At 39.1% G+C, this 15,877-nt stretch overlaps 1 protein-coding gene and 1 pseudogene across 9 annotated transcripts in view; one reads left to right on the top strand and one right to left on the bottom strand.

Annotated features, from left to right (window-relative positions):
- The window catches only part of REPS2 (RALBP1 associated Eps domain containing 2), a 221,826-nt gene that overhangs the window by 42,327 nt on the left and 163,622 nt on the right, over window positions 1-15,877 (bottom strand). For all 9 annotated transcript variants that reach the window (XR_004271124.1, XM_032285998.1, XM_032286002.1 and 6 more), the window contains one exon: window positions 6,134-6,195. Coding sequence is in view for 8 of the 9 variants with exons in the window: in XM_032285998.1 (XP_032141889.1) it covers window positions 6,134-6,195 (62 nt within the window). In the remaining variant the exon portion in view is untranslated. The remainder of the gene's footprint in view (window positions 1-6,133; window positions 6,196-15,877) is intronic.
- Window positions 9,209-10,083, top strand: LOC116556570 (annotated as a pseudogene).

Below are 15,877 nucleotides of genomic sequence, written 5' to 3'. Positions count from 1 at the left end.
CAGTGAGCTAATACATGTAACTAACTCTCACTTTAACACTACTCTAGGCCAGGCACAGTAGCATATGCCTGTAATCTCCAACACTTTAGGAGCCTGAGATAGGAAGATCACTTGAGTCTGGGAGGTCAAGGCTGCGATAAGCCCTGAACATGCCACTGCACTCCAGCCTGGGTGACAGAGCGAGACCTCATCTCAAGAAAACAAAAAACAAACAAACAAACAAAAATTAAAAACCACCCATTGCTCTATATGAAATCATTTACTTTAATTGCTTTTTGGTTATTTATGCTATAAGTCAGTCTTTTTTTGAAAAAAAATAAATAAATAAATTACCTCTTCTGAGCTGAGCCAAAAGACCATGTCCTAGTCTCTAGTCTTGCCACAGGAAAATGTGAAACACAAACTACTTAATTTTTTATATAGTCACTAGGTTCTTCTTTATCTTACCTATAGTATGAAAAATAAAAAGATGTTTCTTTTAGCTTATTCCTTTTCTAACTCCAGGGCCCCATTTGTATAACTTAATCCAGATGTTCATATCATAGTGGTGCCTGAGAAAGTGTGAGCCAGCTAAACTGCTTTTTATGCTGAAAAACCTATACTTCATCTCTCTCCCTTGATAGAAGAATATATACTTTTGGTGTATGTAGAAATGATCTTTATATATCTTTGTATGCATACTACAAATATACAAACTTATTTTTCTTATATATGTAAAACCTGGAAAGCCAGGTTTGGTAGTGTGTGCCTATGGTCCTAGCTACTCAGGAGGCTGAGGTGGGAGGATTACTTGAGCCCAGGAGTTTGAGGCTGCAGTGGACTATGATCATGACACTGAACCCCAGCCTGGGTGATAGAGGAGACTCCATCTCTTAAAAAAAGAAAAAAAAAAATCCTGGAAGCACATCACTACTGATTGGCCACATAGTTTGTAAAATAGTGCTCCTTTATAGGAAATAAAACATTTTCTTCTTCATGCCCATTTATCAAGTTAAATAAAATTTTTAAATTGAAAAACTTAATTTTACTCTCTTTCACAGCTACTAATAAATAGAATAGTTTTAATTATGTTAGGTTTCCTAGTTTCTCTACTAGGTCTCCTGGTGATGATACTATATACAGTCCAATAAAAGAAGTCTTTGTAGATATAGATATAGACATATTTCCAAAGTCAGGCTGATGGGCTTCACATAGCAAGGAACATTCAAAGAATTTAACAGAGCAAAGTAAGAATTCAGTGTTTAAGTTCTAATAAAACTTGCTGTGGGGTGGTAAAAATGACCTCATGAGAGAGTAAGTGAGAAGGAACAGAAAAGTGAGGAAGAAAACAGGTCAAACTGAAAACATGGACAATGTGAAATCACAAGTTAATGTGCTGTAAACTCTCATGTTCAATTTTTCTAAGGAAAACTATTGCATAAGATATAAAATTTAACTTTAACCATATAATACAGAGATAAGGTGACAGATGAGAAAGGTTTGGAAATGTTCTTAGCAATACCTTAAGACTGGTATATAACTGTTTCCTAACCATTAAGCCCTCAGGATATTAACAGGTATATTATTTATTAACATTTTATAAAACACCTTTTAAGTTCAGAGGTACACGTGCGGGTTTGTTACATAGGGTTTGTTATACAGATTTTTAAATTTTATTTTAAAAAATGGGATACATGTGCAGAACGTGCATATTTGTAACGTAGGTATACGTGTGCCATGGTGGTTTGCTGCACCTACTGCACCCACCCTCTACGTTCCCTCCCCTCATCCCCCCACCCCCCAACAGGCTGTGGTGTATGTTGTTCCCTTCGCTGTATCCATGTGTTCTCAATGTTCAACTCCCACTTATGAGTGAGAACACGTGGTATTTGGTTTTCTGTTCCCGTGTTAGTTTGCTGAGGATGACGGCTTCCAGCTTCATCCATGCCCTGCAAAGGATATGACCTCATTCCTTTTAATGGCTGCATAGCATTCCATGGTATATATCTACCACATTTTCTTTTTTATTATTATACTTTAAGTTCTGGGGTACATGTGCAGGTCATGCAGCATTGTTACATAGGTATACACATCCCATGGTGGTTTTCTGCATCCATCCCCCCGTCACCTACGTTAGGTATTTCTCCTAATGTTATCCCTCACCAATCCCCCCACCCCCTGCCATCCCTCCCCTTGCCCCCGCAAAGCCCCCAACAGGCCCCAGTGTGTGATGTTCCCCTCCCTGTGTCCATGTGTTCTCATTGTTCAACACCCGCTTAATGAGTGAAAACATGCAGTGTTTGGTTTTCTGTTCTTGTGTCAGTACATTTTCTTTATCCAGTCTATCACTGACGGACATTTGGGTTCATTCCATATCTTTGCTATTGTAGACAGTGCTACAATAAGCATACATGTGCATGTGTCTTTACAGTAGGATGATTTATGTTCCTCTGGGTACATGCCTAGCAATGGGATTACTGGGTCAAATGGTATTTCTGGTTCTAGATCCTTGAGGAATTGCCATACTATATTCCACAATAGGTGAACTAATTTACATTCCCACCAACAGTGTAAAAGTGTTCCTGTTTCTCCACAGCCTCACCAACTTCTATTGTTTCCTGACTTTTTAATAATCGCCATTCTGACTGGCATGAGATTGTATCTCATTGTGGTTTTGATTTGCATTTCTCTGATGATCTGTGATGATGAGCTTTTTTACATATGTTTGTTGGCTGCATACATGTCTTCTTTTGAGAAGTATCTGTTTACATCCTTCGCCCACCTTTTCATGGGTTTTTTTCTTGTAAATATGTTTAAGATCCTTGTAAATTCAGAATATTAGACCTTTGTCAGATGGGTAGACTGCAAAAACTTTCTCCCATTCTGTAGGTTGCCTGTTCATTCTAATGATAGTTTCTTCTGCTGTGCAGAAGCTCTTTAGTTTAATTAGATACCATTTGTCAATTTTGGCTTTTGCTGCAATTGCTTTTGGGGTTTTTGTCATGAAGTCTTTGCCCATACCTACATCCTGAATGGTATTGCCTAGGTTTTCTTCTAGGGTTTTTATGGTTTTGGGGTTTTACCATTAAGTCTTTAATCCATCTTGAGTTAATTTTTGTATAAAATGTAAGAAAGGGGTCCAGTTTCAGCTTTCTGCATATGGCTAGCCAGTTTTCCCAGCACCATTTACTGAATAGGAGATCCTTTCCCCATTGCTTGTTTTTGTCAAGTTTGTCAAAGATCAGATGGTTGTAGATGTGTTGCATTGCCTCCGAGGCCTCTGTTCTGTTCCATTGGTCTATATCTCTATTTTGGTACCAGTACCATGCTGTTTTGATTACTGTAGCTTTGTAATATAGTTTGAAGTCAGGTAGCATGATGCCTCCAGCTTTGTTCTTCTTGCTTAGGATTGTCTTGGCTATACAAGGTCTTCTTTGATTCCACATAAAATTTAAAATAGTTTTTTCTAATTCTGTGAAGAATGTCAATGGTAGTTTAATGGGAATAGCATTGAATCTATAAATTACTTTGGGCAGTATGTCCATTTTCATGATATTGATTCTTCCTATACATGAGAATGGAATGTTTTTCCATTTGTTTGTGTCCTCTCTAATTTCCTTGAGCAGTGGTTTGTAGTTCTCCTTGAAGAGGTCCTTCATATCCCTTGTTAGCTGTATTCCTAGATTTTTTTTATTATCTTTGTAGTGATTGTGAATTAGAGTTCATTCATTATTTGGCTCTCTGCTTGTCTATTCTTGGTGTAAAGGAATGCTTGTGATTTTTGCACATTGATTTTGTATCCTAATATGTATTTTATAAATAAAGATATCAATGGTCATAAAAGCTAGGAAATTGCTGGCTTTAACAAAATTTACCAGCTTTCCTTACTGTAGGCCTTCAAAGCCTTTAGTGAGCTCACTTGCACAGTGACTCTCCCAAAGGGGGTAGAGGGGCAGCAGCCTGCAAATTTGTATCACAGAGTCCTATTAATACCTCCCAGAGACTGTTTTATCACAAGCAGTTTGGGAAAGACTAGAATATATACGTGTCCCATACAAGTGGTTAGTAAGATTCTCCTAGGGTCAATGTCAACTTGATATCACACAAAAACTAAATATAACCATGTGTGTATTGTCCAGGACTTCATATATTTGAATGTGTGTGTCCCACTTACAGTGGGAAAAAGGAGGGAATGGGGGAGATAAATGGAATGTGGATTTTCTGCCTCCGTTTCTTACACACTTGTTCTTAAAATCTGAAATCTCCATAGTTAGGCAGCTGAGCTGGAGGCTTGGGCTGAGAACTGGGCTCACTGTTTATACTGTGATGGGAAATCTGATAGACGAAGAAGCAGACTCATTCATCAACAGTAACTAGAGAATTCCCAGTCCCTTCGTCATATCTTTGGTGACTAAGCTCTAAAAGCAGGCAAGAGGCTCACCTCAAGCTGCTCAGGTAAGACTCCTGAGAGCAGCAGCATATTTTGGGACTTACTGGCATTTGTGTAGCAAGAGCAAGTTAGGAGTTTGGTTACAAAAGCCCTTTCAGACAGGTCTTCCATGCATTCGACCAGGTGACCCTCAAACCCCAGGCTTGAACTAGCAGCTAGCAAATGCCTCCTCGTTTAGTTGTGACCAAGTCCAGGTTTGCTGTTGGTGCAGAGCAGGAGCTTCATCTCATCAAGGTCCTCCTTAGGGGCCTGTGATGAAAGCCTCCATTGCAAGTGCAATGGATCTGCTGTCTGGCTGTATACATAGACACTTAGGCTTCAGTGATGAGGACAGGAGGGGCCTTTAGGAGACAGACTGCAATTTGGGATCTGGCTCTACTATTTACTAGCTATGCCACCTTGGGTAACTTGCTTAGCCCCTGTATACTTCAACTTCTTTATCTGTAAAAAAGGATAGTATTAGTACCTGTATCTACCTCAGAGGGGTTTTCTGAGGTTTAAATAATGCACTGAAAGCACTTAGCACAATGCCTGGTTTATTATAGATGCTCAATAAACATAGCTAATAATTTGAATGAGAAAATTACAGCCAAGGAAAGACTTAGGGGAAAACTAAGGTTTGGCATTAGATATACAGCAGGGACTCAATAAATACTCGTTGACAGTTCAACCAATATCTCTTAAGGCCAGTGTCAGATCCTGAAAAAGGAGATTTCACTGGTTTATATGCAGGTCAGGAAGAAACGGGCTTTTTATTACCTTTCACACTAAAGCAGAAAGCCAATACCTCATTGTATTTGCATCTCAAGGTTGAGTGGATGCTAAAAACCATTCCATTCTCTGAAAGGACAAGCATGTGTTAAAAGTAGTTTCATTGACTCATGAGTCCTGAGATGTCCCCATATGGAAGGATAGCTCTGAACCACCCAGAACAATGAAGTAGAACCAGGGACTATCTACAGAGAAATTTCTCAACATTTTCTGCCAAAAATCAGAAAAGGTCTTTAACGATAGAAAGTTTCTTCAGCAGCAATTAACAAAAGGAAAGATCTGTAGCACCATATATCATGCTCCATGGACTTGCTATTTGCTTCTCATTTTCAGCTCTGCAAAGTGTTGATGAATAAGGCCATAGTAGCACATGTAAATAAGGCAGAATTAATTTAGAGTTGAAACAGATCTTAGTGACATGATCTCCCACTCCTGCTATTTCAGCTTTTTGTTCCGAGGAAAAATAACATCCTAAAGAAAGCACCATAGGCCAAAATCATGGCACTAACCCCATGTTGATAACCATTTTTTTAAATTTATGTAGAATTAACACAGCTCCTAAAGTGCTGATGAAAATATAGGCACCTAGACTGTACATACTATACAGAAAAACCATGTCCCCACCTCCAATTAGAGAGAGACCCCTTCTTCTACTCTTCTCTCTGGATGAAAACAGATGCACCCCTGGACAGCCAAGAGTGAACTAGTATATGTGTGCTTGGTGGCTTATTGAGGAAACTTTCTCTCTTCCACATGAGGCTGGGGTGCTGGCTGGATGAGAAGGAATTAAACCACACTCTGCTCTCTTCATAGGGTATCAGCTTGGGAATCTCACGGACCAAATCTGTAGCAATCAACCCTTGCAAAGAAACACAGCAATAGGACAACTTCCCTACCACCAAACAATTTACAGAAATCAAATATGTCTCCTACCTGTGATGGACAAGGTCTCGGAGGGAGCGCAGGTGGTGGGGGTAACAATCCTGACTTAGTAGCTGAAAAGAAAAACACATACTGTTAAGGATCACCCCCAAAAATAAACAACAAAAAACTCAATACTTGTTAACTTGGAATGACAATGGCATTTGCATTTAACATCTTTAAGTTTTTTAAATCCTTCTGAAGGCTTAAGAAAAAAGAGTAAATGTTATTTTTAATCCCTTTTTCATTTTCATCCTAACCCAAACTAAAGTATTTAGGTAGGCTGTTATGATTAAGAAGACATCATACAACAGTATGGAGAAGACACCTGGAACGCAGCATGGGAAAGGTGTTCAATTCTTCATTATTCTAATGTTACTTAGTTTCAAACAATCTAGGACAAAAGTCAGAAAGAGTCATCTCTGATTTCTCTCATATTTCTCCCTAGCTCTCAGCCACTACACTGCTCATTAGCTCAGTGAGTACGCTACAGAAGCTCAGGAGCTAGAACCCAAATGAGGAAGCTTGGCTGCCCTGTAAATGCACCTGGGAATGGATCTGAAAGCAGTGGGGGAGGCCGACAGTGATGGACTGAAATGATATTTAGGGATTCTTCAAAGACCTCAATTTCTTTTTCTCTCCCTGATATTTATTATCAGGGATAACTAAAGCTGTTTCTAAAATAATCTGGCCACATCTGAAGAATCTTTACAAAGTATCAGTCTAACTTTAAATGTTGTGAGATACAGACTATACTGAGTTAAGCGAAGACAATCTGAATTGTATCTTAGCAAAGAAAATAAACAGCTGCTATGAAATTATAAATAAAGTTCATAATAACATACAAGAAGTAAGTTTAGCATTACACAGTGGCAAGTTGAACCATATTCTTTATAAACTCCTTAGAAAAACACCACGGTCCAAATAACTATATGTATGTAGTTTATTTGCTAATTTGTAGTATGCATTTGGGCAATTTTCTGTGCCTTAAAAAATAAATCAGAGCAATGTACCAAGAACATAAAAGATTTTGCAAATTACTTTTGATTTCCCTTAGCTGGCTGGATCAGACAAGCTAGAAGAGGGAGTTTGGTGCTTTCCACAAATGTAACTCAGGGTAGTATCACATTTTCATTTTGAGTCAGTGCATGGATATGGTACAATCATGTGGGCCTATCTATGATTTCTCTCAATCTGTCTTTCATTAAAATTTATGAAACACATCAGTGGGTCAAAGCTCCAGAGGTGGTAAGACCTTGAACAGCCATCAGTAACAAAGCACACAGCAGGAGAGAATGCTGAAAGCCTTCAGGAATTATTCATCTCAGGGCTCTTACTCTTTAGGTCCTCACAGATTGGGCCTCTAAAAGTAACAGTTACTTTCAAAACAAATGAAACAGGCCAGGCATGGTGGCTCATGCTGTAGTCCCAGCACTTTGGGAGGCCAAGGTGGGTAGATCCCTTGAGCTCAGGAGTTTGAGACAGGCATAGGCAACATGAAGAAACCCCTTATCTACAAAAAATACAAAAATTAGCCAGGTGTGGTAGTGCATACCTGTAGTCCCAGCTACTGGGGAGGCTGAGATAGGAGGATCGCTTGAACCCAGGAGTTGAGGCTTCAGTGATCCATGATTTTGCCACTGCACTCCAGCCTGGGCCACAGAATGAGGCCCCGTCTCAAAAATTAATTAATTAATTAATTAAAATAAAATAAACAAAATCTGTGCAAGCTTCTAAGAGAGAGGCCAAGCAATTGTATTAGAATAATGTGTGTGTGTGTGTTAAAAAAACTCTTTATTAACAAAAAAAAAAAAGGACTATACAAGAAATGATGAGCCATTTAATTAAATTGGCTTCTGCTTCCAGCCAAGATGAAGTTAACAGAGAGCAGATTTAACCACCCATTTAAAACAATCAAAAACAGATAGAAAAAAATATGAAACAACAGTTTTCAAGGAACTGGAAAATCAGGCAACAAAAGACAGTGACCCCTGAGAGAGAGGAAACCAACCAGGTAAGCCCTGTGACTGTCTCTACTCACTGCCTTGAGAGTTGTTAAAAACAGTATTTAGATCCTGATCCAAATCTCACTAAGTTCTTCTGCATGATTTAATTGTTTAAAAAGACAAATGCCCTGCTCTTGTAAAAGATGATGTGTGGGTCTACTTATGTATACACTTTTAGATAAAAGCATGTCACCTACAACACCATTTATTGGGGTTCATCAGAAATTGGCCCAAATAAGAAGAAGAAATGGAGTAACAGACTGAGACCATTTAATATGGAATCCTGTTTCAGTTTCTCACAACTGAGCTCCAATCAACAAAACAGTACCACATGTATGTGTCTGTTGTTCATTCTGAGTCTTTCATTGTAAGAGTTGGCATAGGTTAGTTTCCTCATTAAATTCTGAGAGCATTTTGGTGGGGGGGGAGGCTCTCACACTTATATCAAAAATATTATACTTTTTTAAGAGATAGGATCTCACTCTGTGGCCCAGGCTGGAGTGCAGTGGCATGATCACAACATGGCAGGTTCAAACTCCTGGGTTCAAGCAATCTTCCTACCTTGGCCTCTTAAAGTGTTGGGATTACAGATGTACCCACTGTGCCAACCATATTAAACAAATATTAAGAGCAGCTTTGTTTCCTCTTTTCAGTACCTTTGCCATGTTTTTGTTTTTTCGGTCTTACCTAGTTAGAATTACCTACTGTAAAAGTTGAATTTAAATGGTGATAATGGGCATTCTTGTCTTCTGTTTATCTCAAATGGGAGCATTTACTAGCTCACCATAAGGTACAGTGTTGGTGTTTGCTGTACCTACATGTCATAGATACCCCTTACTAGATTATGAAGGCAGTGCTGGTGGCAGGCAGCACAGAGTGCCAGGCTTTTTTGTTTGGCTGAGGGAAGGGCCATTGGCCAGGGCTCCACTGTGGCCACCCAGCTTGCTGCTTTTCTGGGCGCCACTCCCCTAGCCGATCCAACCCGACGCGATGTGCCAATAGCACAGCACCGATTCCTCTCCGGCTGTTGGGCGCTGCTCTGAACAGCACCATCCTTTACACCAGAAAGCTGGCACACACTATGGGGGGGGGGGGGGGGGGGAACAAGAAGAAAGCGGAGGAGGTGCTAGAAGATGAGGAACAGGAATATGTGGCGGAAAAAGTTCTCGACTATCAAGTGGTAAAGGGCAAAGTGGAGCACCTCCTAAAGTGGAAGGGGTTCTCAGATGAGGACAATACATGGGAGCCAGAAGAGAACCTGGATTGCCCCAACTTCATGAGTTTCTGCAGTCACAGAAAGCAGCACATGAGGCAGATAAATCAGAGGGAGGCAAGTGCAAAGCTGATTCTGATTCTGAACATAAGGGAGAGGAGAGCAAACCAAAGAAGAAGAAAGAAGAGTCAGAAAAGCCACGAGGCGGCCGGGCGCGGTGGCTCACGCCTGTAATCCCAGCACTTTGGGAGGCCAAGGAGGGCAGATCATGAGGTCAAGAGATCAAGACCATCCTGGCCAACATGGTGAAACCCCGTCTCTACTAAAAGTACAAAAATTAGCTGGGCGTGGTGGCACGCGCCTGTAGTCCCGGCTACTTGGGAGGCTGAGGCAGAAAAGTTGCTTGGACCTGGGAGGTGGAGGTTGCAGTGAGCCAAGGTCGTGCCATTGCACTCCAGCCTGGTGCCTGGTGATGGAACGAGACTCTGTTTAAAAAAAAAAAAAAAAAAAGGCACAAAGCTTTGCTCAGGGTTTGGAACCAGAGCAGATTATTAGAGCTACAGACTCCAGTGGAGAGCTCACGTTCCTGATGAAACAGAAAAACTCGGATGAAGCTGACCTGGTTCCTGCCAAGTAAGTCAATGTCAAATGCCCACAGGTTGTCATATCCTTCTACGAGGAAAGGCTGATGTGGGCATTTCTACTCCACAGAGGATGATGACAAAAGAGATGACAAGAATTAACTCTCTTGAGTACCAGCACCTGTCACATCTGACTGTGGGTTTCAGGTGGGAAGGGAAGGCATTCTACTTGTCTTGATACCATAGAGGTGGCTTGAGAAGATGTCCTTTGAAGAGCCAGTATAGTTACTGTGCCCCCCTGCAGCAGCCCAACTGCTTTAAAGCCATTCCAAGCTTGCACACCCATCCCAGTGGAAGGGAAGGGGGATAAGTGTTTCAAGGCAACCTTTTCTACACTTCGCTGAGAAAAAGCAAAGGGCCTTCTATGAAGGACAGAACTTGCAAAACTGGGTGTGTGGGGGAGCAAAAAAATTCTGTAGATCCTCAAAGAGCATCTCTATAACCCACAGCTTTCCTCCCAAAAGTGTTAACTCTGCATTTTTACAGCATAGCATGTGTGTGCTTTTGGCTATTACTGCTGTATTATTTGGGGGAGGGAGGAGTAAGAAGGGGAGAAAGGGAGATGAGTGCATCATTTTGATTAAAATTTGGGGACTGCTAGGGGAAATGGCAAAGCAATGGAAAGAACAGACAACTAATGATTTGCTTCTATGTCCAGAATATTTTACCTTTGGAAAAAAAATGTTATTGGCACCATAAATAAGGACTGTGAGAGACTGTTTAAAAGGTATGAATGTCTGAAATCTATAAGCCAAGGTGTTCCCTACCTAAACTTAATGCACTTAGTCCCACAAAGGACTAAGCCAGTTCATAAGCTACCAGAGTTGCCATTTTTGAGATGGAAACTGACTGAAGAGGGAAGGTCTTTTATTGGAGAGTATACATTAGAAGCAGATCATTTTGTCTCAGAGGTGCTAATTCCTGAAATTAGAAGACCCTTTCTTTTCTACTAATGAAGTTATAAATATCAGCGTGCTCATTCAAGCCACTGGCTGAGGTGTTGAGGAAGGGGAAGAGGATGGCGGAGGAGATAAGACAGAAGGGAAAGTAAAGAGTCCATGCTCTTAATGGGGAGAGCTTTGGGAGCCATTCTCTTTTTTGAGCTTTGAACTCTGAAACCATTGGTGGCAGTGTTCAGTACAAGTTTCACGGAATTGATTCAAGAGTTTAGTGATTTCAAAAGCCTCAGTCTCAGGAGAAGATTAAACTTTCATACTGGGCAGTGGTTCACTTTAAAGTGGGCATACACACACACACACCATTTTTAAAGAAATCCTAAGAAGTAACTGATACCCAAAATGCTCTGTCCTGAGTCATGAGATCCATCAGCTCTTGGTATTGTCTAGTCTTGGATCTAGAAGCAAATTATTAGTTGTCTGGATCTAGAGCTACATTATAAAATCTTTTTAGGCATGTGTTGGATTTCTGTGAGAACTTTGTTTAAATGTAAACTTCATACCACACTGTCAGTTTTTGTCTTAATAAAACTACAGATTTATAATCCCTGAAAAAAGTAGATTATGAAAATTCCTATCTATCCTTATTTTGAGGCTTCTTTTCAGGATAATTTATTGTTGTATTTTTTTTAATAAAAGTTTTTTTTTAATTGTACTTTAGGTTCTGGGGTACATGTGCAGATCATGCAGGATTGTTGCATAGGTACATACATGTCGAGGTGGTTTGCTGCCTTCATCCCCCCATCACCTATATCTGGTATTTCTCTCTACGTTACCCCTTCCCACCCTCCCCAACCCCGCTGTCCCTCCCCTAGCCCCCCAACAATTGACCGCAGTGTGTGATGCTCCCCTCTCTGTGTCTACGTGTTCTAATTGTTCAACACCCGCCTATGAGTGAGAACTATTGTTGGATTTTAATCAAAGCTGTAACTCTAGCTATTAAGATGATGGTATGATTTTTTTCCTTATTAGTTGTTAATGTGGTAAATTACATTCTGGATTGTCTCATATTAAAACACCCTTGCAGATCTGGGATAATCTCAACTTTTTCATGTTTTTATATCTGCTAGATTTGGTTAGCTGATATTTTGTTTAGCATTTTTCCAACTATATTCATGAGTGAGACTAGCAAGTGATTTCCTTTCTCATATGGTCCTCTATTACGCTTCATTCAGGTGGAAAGCACGATCCCCCACCCCCCCCACCATGTCCTGTTTATACTCTTAAATAGGTTGTACAGGATTGGAAATTTTTTCTTGAATATCAAGTAAAAATTTGCCCAGGAGAGTCATCTTAGCCTGGAGTTTTCTTTAAACACGGTTTTTAGCTAATGATTCCATTTCTCCAATTGTTAAAGGACTCTTCAGACTTTCTAATTCTTAAGTCGACTCTGATAAATGGTATTTTTCTAGGCATTTATTCATTGTCTAAAATTTCAAATTTATTGGCATGAGTGTCCATACTCCCCCCTTATTAATCTCTGCATGTATAATTTTCCCATTCCTTATATTCAAGTTTTCCTTCACTAATCTCAGCTGGCATTTGTAGTTTTTTACTCTTTTCAAAAAACCAACTTTTAACTTTTGAGTCTCTTGTATTGTATGCTTACTTTCTGTTTCATTAATGCTGCTTATCTTCTTCCATTTACTTTCTTTGGACATATCATGTTCTCTTTCTACCTTAAATTGGTTGCTTAGTTCACTAATTTGTAGCTTTTCTTTTCTAATGTAAGCACTTAGGGTTATACATTTTTTCCAAGTATCTCTTTAGTAGAATATCATAGGTTTTTATTTGTGATATTATCACTCAGTGCTGAAAGCTTCCTGATTTTCATTACAGTTTATTTTATATCTAAAGTACATCTTTTAGAATTTCCTTAATTGAGAAGTCTATTAGTAGCAAACTTAGTTTATTTGACTGAAAAGTCATTTTTCCTCTCTTGAAAGAGGATTTAATTGACTATAGAATTCTAAATTGACAGCTATTTTCTCCCAGCACATTGACAGTTAACATTCCATTGCCTTCTGGGTGCCACTATTGCTTTTGAGAAGCCGGCTATCAAATCACTGTTTTGTTAGATAGCCTATCTTCCCTCTGGTTGCTTTTAGGGTCTCCTCTTTGTTTTTGGTACTCTGAAATATCAAACTTTATCCTATGTCTGTACATGTATTTCTCTATCATCATTTTCTCTTTTATCACTTGCTTAAACTTCGGTGGAATTTCTGAACCATGTAGCAACACATTAATTTTGGTCAATTCTCAGTGATTCTTTAAATATTGTCTTTCTACCATTTTTTTCTCCCCTCTCCTTCAAGAGCTCTCTAACTGTACTGTGTTCTGGATAATTTTCTAAGATCTACTGTCCAAGTAACCAATTCCCTCTTTAGCTGTTCTTAATGTCTCACAAAATCCAGTCTTTGAGTTTATTTTACAGAATTGTTCTTTTCTAGAAGCTCTATTTGGTCTTTCTTGAAAATGCTTTTTAATTTTTATAATTTCTTGGCCACTCATTTTCTTCCTCTTTTCTTTCAACATATTTATATAATTTCAATATCTGAGGGCTTTGTATTTCCTGTTTGTTCTTGCTCATTGTGCTTCATTTCCTAATGTGTTTAGCAACCTGTGACTCTGAACTCATATGCCTTAGAACTTTACCTATAGGAAAACTTTGAGGCTTGTGGAAAGTGAATTCCTCTTCCCTCTGTTGCTTCTGCAAGAAACCTGAGGGTACTACCAACCTGGGACCACTTTAAACTAAAATCTTGGCTTGATACTGTGTAAAATTCCTCGTTTCTGCCGTATGACCCAACATTGTATTAAATGTCCTATCCAAAGACCTTTGAGTATAGATAGCAGTTTAAATGCATGCAACTAATCTCACTCTTAATTCATTAACACAAAAGTGAAGAGAATGGTTTAAGTGCTCTTGTTTAAATTTGGAACTAGGAAAACAGATGAGCAACTCATAGCTGACTAGGCAGATCTGAGAAAGCAGGAAGTAACCAATTTGTACCACAGAAGACCCCCTAGTTCTCAGGAATTGGGGGCATCAAACTCCTCTGAATGTAGGGGTAAAATGAGGAAAGCAATAAAAACCTAAAGCAATGAACTAATCATGGATTTGTTTCCTACCCTTCAGGAAAAGGGCATACTATGACAAGACCCTTCAGGATCTGGTTCTAGCTATTCTTCATGCTGTTTTTGGCTTCAGGGGCCCTACTCTTACAGTCCCCTCTGCTGTAGAAGTTATGCCTTATATCTGTCTCACTGGATAACTTAAAATACAGTAAGCGATCAACAAATATTTCTTTAAACTATCTTAAGATCTATAGGATTATGATCCATCCTCATTTTAAAAAAAGAAGACTGACTGAAGCAGTTTAGGACCAGTTAGATCCTGAGATTTTCTCTCACATTCTACACAGTTTCAGCATGTTTCTCACTCCAACAAAAGGCTAGATATAGTTTTCTTTTCAGGGAAGTCACCAGGCCCAGATGAAGGCATGAGGGTTATGCTGAAAACAGACAGATTCAATAAAAATATGCACTTTGGATCCCGAGATTCTTCCAGCCTTCTTCCCTTCTGCTCCCAGACTGCTCCTTCCTGCCAGAGATTAGGAGAATGTGTTCCAGAGAATCAGATCAGCCAGGAAGGGACATCTAAAGAATTGACATCAAGGGATCTCCAACAGGATGGCCTGGCCAGACCATTCTACCATGAAGCCAATAGCTGGCAAGTTCCATCCATTTGTTCATATATTCCAATCAACTTTTTATCCTTCATCCTTAAATATAAGTGGATGACTAAGTATTACCAGATATCTGCAGAAAATGTTCTAACCTAAGGTAGAGATCAATAAAAACAGGAAGACGTAACCTCAAAGAAACAAATTTGACCTATACTAGTATAAAACTTTAAAATATATATTATTAATATCATCAGAATGATCATTAAGTTTATTCCAGAAATATTTAAACACTTACTATATGGGAGGTATTGTTCAAGGTATTGGGAAAATATCCATGGGAAAAACAGGGGGGAAAAAAAGCTATACCCTTATGAAGCTCATATCCTACTGACAAAAGAGACAATGGGGTAGGGAGTGACATAAAATTTTAACTAGAGTCATCAGAGAAAGTCTCAATAAGACATAAGAAATGCTATTTGCAAAGATGAAATAATGGGATGCTATTTAAAAAGAACACTCAGAAAACAAAAGAAAAAAGAATACTTGGAAATTAAAAGTAAACTAGCAGAAAGAGAAAGCTCAATAGAAAGGTTCAAAGATAATCTGAGGAAATCTTCCAGAAAGTAGGGTAGTCGCCAAATGAAAGTTCCACAAAGAGAAACAGAGAAAATGACAGGAAAAATAATCAATTAAATGGTTCAATAAAATTTCCCAGAAATGAAGAAAATGAGTTTCTAAATTTAAAGGACCCACTGAATACCGAGGACAATGGATGAAAACAGACTCATGACAAGCCATATCATGAAATTTCAAAGTACGGGAGTCAAATTAATTTACAAATTTTCAGCAGGGCATGGGAGAAGAGAGCATGTCATATACAAAGAATCAGAAGTCCAAATGGTTTTAGACTTCTTCATATATCATCAGAAGCTAGAAATTTATTGGCACAATTCCACCAAAATTCCAAAGAAAACTTATTTCCAACTGATATAACCAAAACTAGCAGCCTGAATGATGGTACAATTAAAGATATTTTTAGACATTCAGGATCTCAAATTGAACTCCATGCACCCTTTCTAAGGAAGCTATTAAAGGATGTGCTTCACCAAAACAAGAGAGTAAGCCAAGAAACAGAAAGACACAAGATACAGTATAAAAGAAATCCAACATGGAAAAAAGAGGAGGGGAATCCTTGAATGACAATATAGGGAGATCCCATGATGAAAACTATGTACCAGGCATTGAAGACAA

Source organism: Sapajus apella, unplaced genomic scaffold (genome assembly GCF_009761245.1).
Source record: "Sapajus apella isolate SASKATOON/1434 unplaced genomic scaffold, GSC_monkey_1.0 scaffold17, whole genome shotgun sequence".
In the NCBI taxonomy this organism is placed as follows: Eukaryota; Metazoa; Chordata; class Mammalia; order Primates; family Cebidae; genus Sapajus; species Sapajus apella.
This window is presented reverse-complemented; position numbering and strand designations above follow the sequence as displayed.